Source organism: Lutra lutra, chromosome 7 (assembly GCF_902655055.1).
Source record: "Lutra lutra chromosome 7, mLutLut1.2, whole genome shotgun sequence".
In the NCBI taxonomy this organism is placed as follows: Eukaryota; Metazoa; Chordata; class Mammalia; order Carnivora; family Mustelidae; genus Lutra; species Lutra lutra.
Genome location: NC_062284.1, coordinates 32,443,490 through 32,457,898, shown reverse-complemented (window position 1 = coordinate 32,457,898; position 14,409 = coordinate 32,443,490). Strand labels below are relative to the sequence as shown.

The following is a 14,409-nucleotide window of genomic DNA, read 5'->3' as shown; positions in this document are numbered from 1 at the left end:
CTCTCTCTGTGTCAAATAAATAAATAAAATCTTTAAAAAAAACTCCCATTGTACATTTTATCTGTCCAATAATGATAAGTGTAATGAGTTTTTCACATTGTCAGTTGTTACAATCCAGTGAAGAAAATCTATTGTTCTTCCTATTTTTTAGATGGGAAGACAGGCTCTTAAGTGGTTATGTAACTTGGCTAAGGTCATCTACTTAATAAGTGAGGCTTCTTGTTCTGGACCCTATGGTGTGGTCACCCTATAGCGTCTCCCAAGGTTAGCTAGGTGAGACTATTAACTTGAGTACAACATTCTTCTGTCTGACCCTCTCCACCTGCAGCTTCCTACACACACTCACCTAGAGGAAAACAAAGGTTCAAGATCATACTTGCAGTTCATTGTTGTTCAGCAAAAAAAATGTGTCTGCATATACCCAGCTTTGTTTTAGGTAAAAAAAAAAAAATACCAATCTAACTATGAAATAACCCTTTGGGACTATTCCATTTTAATAACATTTAGGTAGAATGTAATGATTTTCATTATTTTACTGACCTTCCAAATTCTTTAAAATGGGAATTCCGTTCAGTGCTTCAGCATTCAAGTGTGTTAAACCACACACGCAACATGTGAAATTACCTTTTCATGAAAGCAAAATGTGAAGCAGCTTATAAAGACTTCTGGATGCGCAGTCATGTGCCACAGGCCCTCCACTACTACCGTACTGATGCTGTCTGTGAGGGTATAGTTGGAAAGACAGAATTGAAAAACCGGTTCCTGCCACATTGCAAAATAACCATAAGGAGTGGCGTCTGGTTCCTGGAGCTAGAAGAAATGACTATGCCTTTTAAATCATGGTTATTGTCTCAAACAAAACAGATGAACAAAAAACCCCAAACCAAGAGAGAAACCTCCCAAAAAGGAAATTTCTGAAAGCTGTGGGGCCAGGTGGGTCTGTCAGGTGCCGTTGTTCTGGGGTCGCCTTGTTCACTCCAATCTTCAGGTCCTTGAGGCATTTCCCTTTGGCTCCCTGCTGTAGTCCTTTACCCATTCAGAACCTGGCTGCCTTGTATCAGTTATGTCCAGTCAAGCCTCTCTTGCCGTGAGGTAAGAAGCTGAGAAGCTGAGGTACCTCCGGGGGTGGTATTTGCCCTACAAAAAACCTAGATCGGGAGAGCTGTGGAGGACATGCATATCAGGCCTCTCCTCCTCCTCCACACAATCTTCATGTTTTCATAGAGACCTAGGATTAACAGGTAAGAATACCAATGATGATATAATGTCAACAAGATTCAACACTTTTGACGTAAGAAGGCAATAAATGTCTATTGGCCTATAGCTTTTGGTTTATATTCATTTATTCCGACATTATAAAAAACTTGGAAGTTTGTTAGGAATGGGAGATGCATAGACTACTCGTGTTCTAGGCCTCAAGGTTCAGGTTTGGAATGGCTTGGAAAAACAGCAATCTCTACGCCTGTGGGTTAGGTGCTCCTGGGAAGGAGGTCAGGAAGAGGGAACAGCAGATGCAAAGGCATAAAGGTATGAGAAAGTCTGGCATACAATGTTTTCTTAGAACACCCCAGTCTAGTGACTTCTGCCTTCTTTAAACTCCTTTAGCATTCACCACCTGTAACATTCTTCTTGGTTTGTGATCTCTCTCTGATGCACGGTTACCATTTTTATAGCTAACCTGTTCATTTAAGTCTCTCTCCCTTAAGGAATTTGATTTCTTAGGTGGCAGCCTTCTTTTTTTTAATCTTTCCAGAATGCCATTGAAAGGTACTTTGCACTTGATAAATACTAATAAGTTACTATTGATTCATTGACCAAAAAAATTATGACTTACCTATTTTAAGTTTTCATTAAAAATGCTAAGATTGTATCTATAAGAATAAAGCAGAATTATGTAAATAGAGGATAACACATCTAGTTATCTACTATTCTATTTTTATGACCTATTTCCATTTAGGAACAAACATTGCATACATGTCAATGTTTACACTGCCAATCTGGACAACTGTAGGCCTGATAGCAATTACTCCATTTTAACAAACACAAAAGCACGTTTTAGAACAGAAATAAGATCATACTACAATTACTGATAATTGCATGGTAAAAACAGTGGACATGAACTCTGAAAACGTGGATGTGAATCAAAGCCCTGTAACCGTTATGAACTTTATTTTTAATTTTTTTCCATCTTTGAGTCTTTTTCCTTATCTATTAAATAAAGTTAAGAATTTCAACTTCACAAGATTGTAAGGACCAAATTAAAAACATACACACACCTGCTGTGGCATAGAGACTCAATAATATATTTGTTCACTTCATGCCCATTATTTGTCCATTCATTCAAATATATCCATAAGGCGACATAACAAACTAGAAAACTGTATACCACAGAGAAACATTTCTTCTGAAAACTTTTGTTATAAACCCACTTTTGCGGGGGCATCTGGGTGGCTCAGTTGGTTAAGCAACTGCCTTCGGCTCAGGTCATGATTCCAGGATCCTGGGATGAAGTCTCGTAGGGCTCCATACTCCATAGGGAGTCTGCTTCACCCTTTTGCCCCTCCTCTCACTCTTTCTCTCAATCTCCCTCTCTCTCAAATAATAAATAAATAAAATCTTTAAAATAAAAACCCACCTTTTCCTTCAAGTGGTTAAGTCATTAGGACAAACATGTTTCCTTTTGGGGGGATGATCATTTGCTATTTTTTGCTGGAGTATAAGCACACATTAAGGCCAAATTAACGTGTCTTGCAATTACAGGGAACACAGACACTATGGTACATTTTGTACATTTGCCTAATTGCACGAGGGCATGTACTCTCCTTCTAGTTCCAGCGTTATCTTACCACCTGTTGTAGATGACTACTTTCATAAAATCTTAAGTTCAATAATAGAGTCCTTAGACCCTATATTCCAGAAGAAAGATAAATTAGAGAAAGGACTATAGTCAGGAATCTCAGGTTTCTATTTCAGTTATTAGTAACTCTACCAAACTTCTAATGAAGCATATAACCTCAGTTCCTCTAAGCCTTATTTTTACCACATAGAACTGGTATGATAAAGGGTGCCCGGGTGGCTCAGCCGGTTGAGTGTATGTCTGCCTTTGGCTCGAGTCATGACCTCGGGTCCTGTGATTGAGCCTTGTGTCAGGCTCTCTGCTCAGCAGGGAGTCTGCTTCTCCCTCTCCCTATTCCCCTCTCCCTGCTTGTGCTCTTTCTTATGTAGGTAAATCTTAAAAAAAAAAAAAAAAAGAACTGGTATGATAAAATCTACCTCTCAACAATGATGTAACAATTGTGCTTTGTAAGTACACAGAGTTTTTTAAAGATTTTATTTATTTATTTGACAGAGATCATAAGTAGGCAGAGATGCAGGCAGAGAGAGGAGGAAGCAGGCTCCCCGCTGCGCAGAGAGCCCGATGCGGGTCTCGATCACAGGACTCTGGGATCATGACCTGAGCTGAAGGCAGAGACTTTAACCAACTGAGCCACCCAGGCGCCCTCAGACAGATTTTTTTTTTTTTAAGATTTTATTTATTTATTTGACAGAGAGAGATCACAAGCAGGCAGAGAGAGAGGAGGAAGCAGGCTCCCTGCTGAGCAGAGAGCCTGATGCCCAACTCAATCCCAGGACCCTGAGATCATGACCTGAGCCGAAGGCAGCGACTTAACCCACTGAGCCACCCAGGCGCCCCCCCAGACAGATGTTTTTAAAGAAATTTAAAGTACTCAATTAGTTTATTAGTATCTCTCTGCACTTTTTCTAAAATTTAATCTTAAATTTATATTAAAATTAAAATTTAATTTTTTTACCTCCTGCCCGGTAAAGCACAAGAACTAAAACATTTTTTAAGAAGGCAAAAAATGCTGCATTAAAACAAACTTTATAAACAACGTGATAAAAAGTAATTTCTTGGGGCGCCTGGGTGGCTCAGTGGGTTAAAGCCTTGTCCTGTTGTTTACAGATTACTGTACTTCTAGCTGGTAAACACCACAGCTAGAAAGCAGTATACCAACAATACCTTTAAGATCAAGTCACTTAAAAAAACATTGTATGTGGGTCATCCCTTGGACAATTTGGGGCCAGAGAGAAGTTGTTATACTGGTTTCCTTAAATAGCACTATAACCTAACCTGATTCCAAGATAATTTCCAAAATATCAATGGAATGAGTGTTGCTGAAATTCTGGTTATGAAGGTTTATCCTTGAATAAGAGGTCCCAAGATTCAGAAGCCCTATGATGTTGCCCATGATACTGACCAAAAAAGAAGTTATGAGACTATGGAAAAGATTTCTGAGAAAAAAGCAGATCAATATTCTTCCTCAGAAAATGAGGATGATTGAGGCCATGTGCATACTTGCATAATTCAAAAAAATATCAATTAAGAGATTATAAACCCAACTAGCTATAGTTTTTCCCAAAGGTGCAAGGTGACTTATGACACTTTTTTTAAGTTCTAATTTTGTGAGCCCTTCTGTGTTGGGCACTATGTCAAGTGTTTTAAATATATTATTCATTTGATTCATTTGATGCTCACAAATAATCTTATGAGAATAGGAATTATAATCCTCCAAAGTCAAGCTCAGAGAGGTTCAGTAATTTGGTCAAGGTTATAGACAGCAACTAGAGGAGCACAGGCAAATTCAGGTCTGTTTCCTCCTAAGCCTAAGCTCTTAACCTTTATCCTATGCTTCTCATCAACATTTTTTTTTTTTAGGATTTTATTTATTTATTTGACAGAGATCACAAGCAGGCAGAGAGGCAGGTGGAGAGAGAGGAGGAAGCAGGCTACCTGCCGGGCAGAGAGCCTGATGTGGGGCTTGATCCCAGGACCCTGGGATCATGACCTGAGCAGAAGGCAGAGGCTTTAACCCTCTCAGCCACCCAGGTGCCCCTCATCAACATTTTTGACATAAACTCAGAAAATTCTATCTTCAGCCCTACCTCCCCTGACCTTCTGTCTTGTACACTAGTAGATATAACTGCCTATTCAATATTCTACCTGGATGTCTAACAAGCACTTCAAATTTAACATGTTTCAGTAAATGGTACCTCCGTTCACCCAGTTCCTCAAGCTCCAAATCTAATACCCATCCTTGATTCCTCTAACAATCTCACAGTTAAGCCATCAGGAAAGCTATTGGCTTTACTTTCAAATTATACCTAACGACTTCTCATCATCTCTACTATCACAACTCTGGCCCAAGCCATTATCATTATTCACCCAGACTGCTGAGAGAGCCTCATAATTGGTCTCTGCTTTCATAGCCCATTCTTCACAAAGCAGCCATAGTTCTTATTTTTTTTGTAGCCAAAGTTTTTTAAAATGCATATTATATTATTTCATTTTTCTGCTTAAAACCGGTTAATGACTCCCTTTGCAATAATGTAAACTTCCTAAGATAGCCTTAAAGCTCTGCTGCCCCCCTGCCTTGATAGGCCTTCTCTGACTTTATCCCTTAACACTCTCTTCTTTGCTCAGCAAGCTTGTCACATTGGTCCTTATGATTTCAAATTTCTCTGCGATGTGAAGTTATCTACTATGAGAGGATTTGGAAAGACGGCAGTGGGGGTTTGAGAAAACTGGTGAGGAGGGAGGACAATTCAGAAAATTTTAACAGGATTGCTGGATGGTGTTGATGTTTCAGTTGTGCTTGATAACTGGAATTTAACGATAAAATGCATGTGATTATGCAAATTTCTCCAAATTGCTCTAGTACCAAAGGGGACAATAAGGATGGTAGGATTTATTCAAGGTAGGGGCAGGATGAAAAAAATGGGGCAAAGGAGTTATGGGTACTCCCAAGTGTAACTGAATCCCCCCCAACCCCCAAACGATGTAACGATGGAGTAGAGAGAAAGGTTGCTAGTCTCCTCAGTTTACCCCAGCTGTGGCAACAACCTAGAATTGCTAAGTAGAAATAGAATCAAAGGACCAAGACCTACCAGCATTTCTGTTGAAAGCTTTAAATTACAAATCCAGATTATTTTGGGAAATTCTGATTATTTAAACATTTACAGAATTGACAAATGGGTAGAAGCTTGTTTACATTTTAAAGGCATTTTTCAATTTTAAAAATCCATTTCCAAAGGGAATCTGTAATTTTAACAGTAAGATTTATCAGTAAATTAGGGATTCAGATTTTTAAAATTGTCTAATCTGGTCAATCCTTTAGGTTATCCCAAGAGGGTGCTTTCTTAGATCTCTTCCTCCTTCAGGACACTTCTCTGGTTCTCCTGTCTTACTTAGAAAGATTTAAGTCCATTCTTAGAATGGCATAAAATACTCTTACTGTCCTGACCCTTAACTTGCCCAATATTTTCCCATTTATCCTCTTTGCGCTATAAGCTGCTGAGACGTAAACTACTTTGCACCTACTGTGCTTTTGTTTCTGTTACTCTCAGTCTAGATCATCTTCCCTACCTTCTCTGTTATACTCCCAGCCATCAATCAACACATAGCTCACACAGTACATTTCTAGGTAAGAGACAAGCACTGTCTTTCTGCTATATTTGGTCCTTGTAGATATTCCTATAACTGCTTGTCTTGGGTTATATTACAATGCATTTTATATACTCTATAGTACCTAATCCGTATTATGCATTATAAAGCATTTTTATGATTGATGTTTTAGGTGACCCAGCTGCTGAAACAGGGAGTGCTCTGTGTTCTTGGTCAAGTCCCTTTCCCTTCGAGCCTCAGATAACACAATGGGTACTGTGGTTCCGTGAAGACGAGAGAACGTATATAGAGCCCTTACACGGTGCTCCATTAAGGAAAGCCGCGACTGTTTACATTGTTTAGGGCCCTGAATAGGTAGGTTCCTGAATAGGTAGGTTCCTGCTGAGCTGAGTTCAGGAAACGTTTCTCTATATGACGTCACTATCAGCGACTTAAAAAACCACTGCACGTTTGTCCCGGAGTACAGAAGCGGAACTACTTAAAACGAGGTTCACCTGTCCCTCAGTTCACAGGTTCCGCCTGAAAAGATTTCCATTTAGTAGCTCGGGCAGTAGGAATGTGAGCTCAACAGCCAAGGACTTTCCCGAATTACTCCAGGGTGGGCGGGAAGTGTCTCCACCGCCCGGTGGGAAGGCCACCTTCGCTGGATTCAGAGAAGCGGGTGCATCCCTATGGCCTGCGGCAAAACCCAGCGCCGGGTCCAGGAGCGCTTCTCTCGGTAACGAGGAGGCTGCACCCTCCTCACGAGCAGGATTCACTGGTGTCGGACCACAGCCGGAACCCAGAGGGCGATTCCCGCGGTGCCGCGCTCCCGGGGCCAGGCCGGGCCGTGGGGTCTCCCCGTTCTCCACGCAGGGGCGGCGGGGCGGGGCGCAGTGACGCCAAGAGGAGTGACGCGACGACGCAGCGCGACGCGGTGACGCACGCCCCTTTGTTGGCTCAGTAGCGGTAGCAGCGGCTGTGGAGGTGGCGCTGGGGACTGTTTTCTCTCGGAGGCCGGAGCGGAGCCGCGTCTGACTGAGGCGGGCGGCAAGCGGCCCCCTCGCTCCCTCCCTCCCTCCTCCGCGCCCTCCCCGCCGCCGCCGCCGCCAGCCGCCAACCGCCAACCGCCGCGCCCGGGGAGGAGCCGCGGCCCGCGGGGCTGGAGCCAGGCCTGCGTCCGGACATCAGCCGGAGCCGGAGCGAGAGCCGGGGCCTCGGCGTCCCCGCCCTCTCCCCGCCTCAGGGCCAGCGTCCGCCGGGCCCTCGCGTGTCGCGCCATGGACTCGGACGAGGGCTACAACTACGAGTTCGACGAGGACGAAGAGTGCAGCGAGGAGGACAGCGGCGCCGAGGAGGAGGAAGACGAGGACGACGATGAGCCGGACGATGATAACCTGGATCTGGGCGAGGTGGAGCTGGTGGAGCCCGGGCTGGGCGTCGGCGGGGAGCGGGACGGACTGCTGTGCGGGGAGACGGGCGGCGGCGGCGGCAGCGCTCTGGGGCCCGGCGGTGGCGGTGGCGGCGGCGGCGGCGGCGGGCCAGGGCACGAGCAGGAGGAGGATTACCGCTACGAGGTGCTCACGGCCGAGCAGATTCTGCAACACATGGTGGAATGTATCCGGGAGGTCAACGAGGTCATCCAGGTGAGGGTGGCCGCCGCGCTGGCTTGACCTGGCCGGACTGGGGAGCAGATTCGGCGGCCCGAGGGGCAGGCCTGGGCCTGGTGCGCAACTCCGCCCGGTGCCTCCCGGCCCTGTCTCCTCCGCTGCCTCTGCTGGGGATAGAGGGTGTCGAAAGCAGACATTCGCGGGTTAGCCGGGTGTGGGGAGGTGCGCTGGGGGCGGTGCTTTTCCAGGTCCTGCTATGGCGGAGGCCTTCGGCCGCCCAACACTTCTCTTGCGGGCAATTCCTGCCTGTCCCTGGGCCCGGTGTCCTTCCTCTGGCCGGAGGAGCGCCTACAGGGGCGGGGCGGGGCGGAGGGGGGGTGGAGAAGAGCAGAACGAACGCGGCCCCTGAGAGGGTTATCCCGGCCTTCATTCTCGCTTGAGCACTTTTGGAAGGGGTTGGAGTAGGCCTAAGCAGCTTGGTGTACGGTTGCCCCAAGTGGGCACCGGTTAATAAAGAAATGGATTTGCTTGGCAGTCTTAAGTGCCTTACCTAAAGGTGGGGGAAGGGAACTGTTTCTCGGAAGAGGTGCTGATGGGCCTTCTTTTCCGATGGTGAAGCTTCTGCTCTCTTTATGTCGTTGCTGGCTGTTCGGGACCTAATGCTACTTTTCATTGGCAGCCAATGACTGACTTGAAGCTGTTGGAATGGCTACTGCTTAGTGCATACCCAGCCTTGCAGCTAAAACAGCAAAACGCAGTGTTACTGTCTAATATTAGACAAGACTCTTTTGTGAGTTAGAAAGTAGGGGCTTTCTGCTTCTGGACCCTTTTCTCTGATAATTTTTATTTCTTGGTGAGTTAGGCTTGGTTTAAGTTGATAACACAGCTCATTTGATCTCGCGGGTCAGATTTTGCATTTTTGAGCTTTAGGAAGTCCAAAGTTTACATTTGTTTGGGGAAAAAAATTATGATGAAGGGCCAGGGATACGATTGAAGAATAAAAATGAAGTTTTGATTCAGTGCAACTTTCAGAAAACACTAGTTACATATGAGGAAACTATATACAGGAGCAAGTTACTATTACCTTCTTCTATCTCAGTCATTACTCGCCCCCACCCCCAAATTAATTGGTTAACATTCACTGGGAAATTGGCAGTAGTATGTCACTGCTACTTGTTCAGTTTGCGTGAATAGCAGATTTTTACAGTATTGTCTAGTAAGGAATACTTTCAATTGAACCGTCTATTTTGGCTCATTTGGAGACCCTGTTTTGAATAATAGTAAGTAAAAAAAATCTGATAAACAGTGGACATCTCAAACTTTCATAGGGATACTGCAATCTGAGGAGGAAATTGAAGGTATATAGAAGGAAGATAAGTTTTATTGCTCTTTTTCTGCTTCTAAAAATAGGACAGTTCTTAGGCCACTAAGTTGAGACTTTTTTCTTTTTTTGAGGAAACTTTATTAAAAGAAGTTAGAGTAAAACCTTGAATTCTCTTTTCATTTATTTACCACCACAGTACATAAAATCCAATGTTTTCAAATTTAACTGTTTTATTGACATGTTAGGCCTTTAAAAACGCATGGATAATGGATATTTATTATTTAGCTTCTTTTTTTTCATATAGTAAATCTCATCCAGCTTTTCTCAGCTCTTAGGTGTGTCTTAAGCACTGAGGCCAAACCTTAGAAGTTCTTCATGTCACTTCTGGAACTGGGATGTAGCTAATGCATATGACATCATTCTTTCTTTGTTAGTTTAGCGGAGAGAGAATAAACACAGATGAACTGAGCTAATAAGGACCACAAAATACTAGGGGTTTTTTTGTTTGTTTGTTTTTAAGAGGTGTCCATGCCTGATTTTTGAAAACTATCTTTTTCCTAGTTGACCTCATTTTAAGGTCTCTTAAATGGTATTCCTGAATATATGAATATCAGTTCCTTGTTAAGTTTATATTTCGACCTACCAGTAAAGGAAGGAATAGGGTTTATCCCAGGTCATCTTTTCTCCAAATGGTGTGCTTCTTAGATCTAAACTAGGCTTTGGTTGTGGTAATTGTTTTTTTATGTTAGATTTAAACTTAAAAAGTTACACTGGTCGTACATGCACACTCTAAGAAAACTGACTAGGCAAGGAAAAAAAAAGACGAGATCTACACCAAGAGAGATACATAAAATTTGAAGTTAGTTATCTTTTCAGAGCTCTGGGTGAGCTATACATATATTTTAACAACATCAGAATCATACTATATATTCTCGTTTTCCGTAGAAAAAAGCAGGTTATGGAAACAGAAGGAATCTCAACAGTTTTCTCTTGTTAATAACTGTTTCCATTTTCAGTGTTTATATGATTATAAATCTAGACGTTTATTTAATCAGTCCATTATTATTGGCCTTCCTTTTTATTTTCTAGTTTCTGGCTCTTACTAACTTCATTGGGAATATCGTCATAGATAAATCTTTGAATGTTTTATTTTCTAGGATAGATTGAATTGCTGAGTCAAATGATGTGATTATTTTCAAGGCATTTGATACATACTACCTACCACATTGCTTTAAGAAAGGTTATGTTAGTTCCCCCCCACCAGTCAGTGCTTAATTAGGATAAAATAGTCATCATTTTAAAAATTTGCTTTAAAAAAAAGAAAAAGGTGAAGAGAACTTTTAACATGTATCTTAGGACATTGGTATTTCTTTTGTAATTTGCCCTTTGCTTTTGCTCATTTTGAGCCCTTTTAGGGATTTTTATCTTTTATTGCTTTATAAAACCTCTTTATATTCGTTGAGGTTTTTAAAGATCATTTCTCTAGGTTTTTTAGTTGAAAAAGTGGTCTAATGTGGCAATAAGTTTTAAGTTTATCAAATTAAAACCCCTTGTTTTACTTCACATTAGAGAGCTTACTGTTAATTCTAAAAAATTTTAAATTCCCTGCTCCCCCGTGCTACTTTTCAATATGAAATCAGGTATGTTATTAGTGAATTTGAAAATAAATTTGCAGGAGATAAAGATTGAAATGTGAAAAGATTGCCAGATTAATTTTTCCTTGGGAATTGTATTACTACTTTGGGGAGAATAATTCTGGGCAACATTAGATAATATTGTAATTTGTAGACATCTGCGGGTGAGTTTTAGCTTTCATATGAGTTAACACTTTTTGTTTTAGAAGACTCTTGGTTTTCTAGCTTCCGTAACACTCTTGTTATAATTTGTTTAGTTTGGCTTTGTTATATTTAAATCTTTGTGGCTACCTAGATTACCTTGTGAACTTTCAAGAATAGATCAAGGGTTTTGTTTAACCTATACCAATATTAAAGAAGTACTAAAAGCCCTTAACTTACCCAACTGTATTTACTTAACTAGTATTATTGAACAGTGGATTTCTAATGTAATTGCTTTAACAGCTCGGTAGTTGATTAAACACCACACAGTTCTGCGATTGAGAGGCCTTTCAACTTGCTATTTTGTGTTTCCACAACATTATTCAGCACATGTTGGTTGTGCTTGTGCGTGTATGCCAGTCACCGTATTAACTAGATTAGAGGGCATGGTTCTTGCCTAAGGAGCATATAAAGGTGGGGAACATAGAGGTCCTTGGGCTTCATTCCCAGAGATTGTTGTTCATCAGTTAAGTCTGAGTTGGAGCTTAGCATTTATATATTTTTAGCCACTCCAGTGATAGTTCTTAACCACTGGGATAGTCATAGTTCATCTACTGTCATGATTTTGACTCGGGGAGAATGAGTAGAGTGAGAAGGTGGTAACCCTTAGGCATACTCGTTTTTAAAATTAATTAATTAATTTATTAAAGATTTTATTTATTTATTTGAAAGAGAAGCGAGCACAGCAGGGAGAGCTGGAGAGGGAGAAGCAGGCTTCTCGCTGAGTAGGAAGCTCCATGCGGGGCTCAATCCCAGGACCCAGAGATCATGACCCGAGCTGAAGGCAGAGGCTTAACTTACTGAGCCCCAGGAATACTGCTTTTAAAGGATGTGCTGCAGAGGAGGAGCATGGGCTGATGGGTATGAGTGGTCACAGAGAAGGTATAAAGAAGTGGGTGGGTGTCTTGCTATTTTAAGGTTTATTATGCTAAATAGTCCGTTTTAAAGACAACAGATATCTTTACAGGGGAAATTTTCTAGTGGCTGTTGAAGTTTTTAATTTAATTTCAGCTATTTATTTAATTAAAAGACTTAAAGAAGTTTTAAGGTGAGGTTTCAAGCATAAATTGAGAGGCAGTGTATACCAGCATTTTTGACTCAGAGTCAGTTCTAGCCCTGGACGTTGGAGGAAAAACTCCAAATGCCAAGTTTTGTTTACATCTCAGAACCTTCAGTTTTTGTTTTTGTTTTTGTTTTTTTTTTTAAATATGGGAAGTAGTTAAGAGAGTTGAACTACTAGATTGGCCTTTTTTCTTTTTACATTGAGTTTTTTTTTTTAATCTAACATCCTTTTATAACCTTAGTTAATTGGAGATGCTCACTGTTTCAAAGAAGTGAATTCAAGTGAATTCAAGTGTGCAAATCAGGATGAACTTAAATTGGCTAACTTATTTGGGTAGGGAGTGGAAGAGGGAGAGGAAGGGGAGAGAGTGTGTATCTTGAAGCTGTTAATTAAAAGTATTTGGTATAGTTTATTCCTCTTGATTTTCTGTCTTTTCCCACCTGATCTTGAACTTATTTGAGCCATAAGTTTTAAATTCTATTAATTCTTATTAAATCGCTTATGGCAGTAGTCCTGTGAATCAAACTCTGGGGGTGGGGTCCAGCCGTTGGTTTAAATGAGCATTCCAGGTGATGCTGATGCAAGCTCAAGTTTGGAACCACTAATGCAGTTGAAATTTAACAGCGTTTCTCAGTGTGTTATCAGTATAGTGATAAATTACAACAGAGGTGGGTTAATGGTGGAAGGCAGGTTGTTTAAGAAACTAATAAAAGGAAAATTTCAAAAGTGCTTCACAGCGCTTGCTGGGCTAATAGAGTTGGAGGGGATTTGTCATTATTACTGGTATCCTTCAGATAAAGTGGTCTTTAATTCAGTTATTTCAAACGTGCAAACCAAAGTAGTGGCACCTTACATTCTAGGTTGGACCACTTGGTTTTCTTTCCACTTCTTTTTTTTTTTTTTTTAAACACAAAAATATTTGAGTTTCTTTATTTAATATGTTGGAAAAAAAAAAGGTTTTGGATACTGTAACTGCTCCTCCTCAGTACTTGTAGTAAATAGTGAAGAGAATATGAGAAGACATTCTCAAGGAGTTGATGATCTCTTTTAATTTAGACACTCAAAGCTGTTGGGTCAGAAAGTCTTTTCATCAGGTGCTAAGTGGATAGTAATAGGTATTCATGGAAGAGAAATCTGTGGGTGTTATCTGGCTAGGATTGGATGGCTAGGATTTGGATAGATAGGAAAAAGGGATATAAAGCCATTTTAGGAAATTGAATGAAGTGAGAACAAGGAAAGTGTCTGAATAATGGTGAGGTTCACTAAAGTAGAACAGAGTTTGTAAATTGTGGGTGGTAAGGTTGCAGAAACTGGAAGGTTTGATATTCTGAAGAAAGGCAGAAGCCATCAGATTAGATTCCTTTATTTTGGGTTTGACATATGGTAGCTGTATGTATTTTTTTTTTTTTAAGATTTTATTTATTGATTTGACAGAGAGAGATCACAAGTAGACAGAGAGGCAGGCAGAGAGAGAGAGAGAGGGAAGCAGGCTCCCTGCCGAGCAGAGAGCCCGATGCGGGACTCGATCCCAGGACCCTGAGATCATGACCTGAGCCGAAGGCAGCGGCTTAACCCACTGAGCCACCCAGGCGCCCCAGTAGCTGTATGTATTAATTCAACTCTACATTTCCTCAAAACTCAGTGGCTTAAAAACACTATCTTAGAGTTTCTATGGGTCATGATTCTGGGTGCAGCTGAGTTAGGTTAGGTGCCTCTGGCTCAGGGTCTCATGTTAACTCCATTAAGGTTGCAAGCAAAGTATCAGTTAAATTACAGTTCTCAAGGCTTGAGGAGGGGAGATTCCCCTTCCATTGTCAGGCCTCAGATTTTCACTGGCTGGTTGTTGGCCAGAGACACAAGTACCTTGCCATGTGGGCTTCTCCAGAAAGTGGCTTATAACACAGTTTCTTTTCCTCAGAATGAAGAGTCTGAGAGCCCCCAAGATAGAAGACAGTCTTTTTATAATTTCATTTCAATTGACATCCCATCACTTTGTCCTGTTCTACTTGTTATAAGTGATTAACTGTATCCACACACTCAAGGGGAGGAGGTTACACAAGTGTGAAGATGAAGAGGTGAGGGATCCTTGGGGCCATCTCAGAGGCTCTTCCATCATCTACATACAGTTTGGCTTT

The 14,409-nt window shown here is 41.6% G+C and overlaps 1 protein-coding gene across 1 annotated transcript in view; it reads left to right on the top strand.

The window, feature by feature from the left end:
• Positions 1 to 7,419: 7,419 nt before the first annotated feature.
• The window catches only part of ARIH1 (ariadne RBR E3 ubiquitin protein ligase 1), a 113,620-nt gene continuing 106,630 nt past the window's right edge, over positions 7,420 to 14,409 (top strand). Inside the window, exon 1 of the mRNA XM_047735764.1 lies at positions 7,420 to 8,088. Within this exon, the coding sequence (XP_047591720.1) occupies positions 7,723 to 8,088 (366 nt within the window). The 5' untranslated portion in view covers positions 7,420 to 7,722. The remainder of the gene's footprint in view (positions 8,089 to 14,409) is intronic.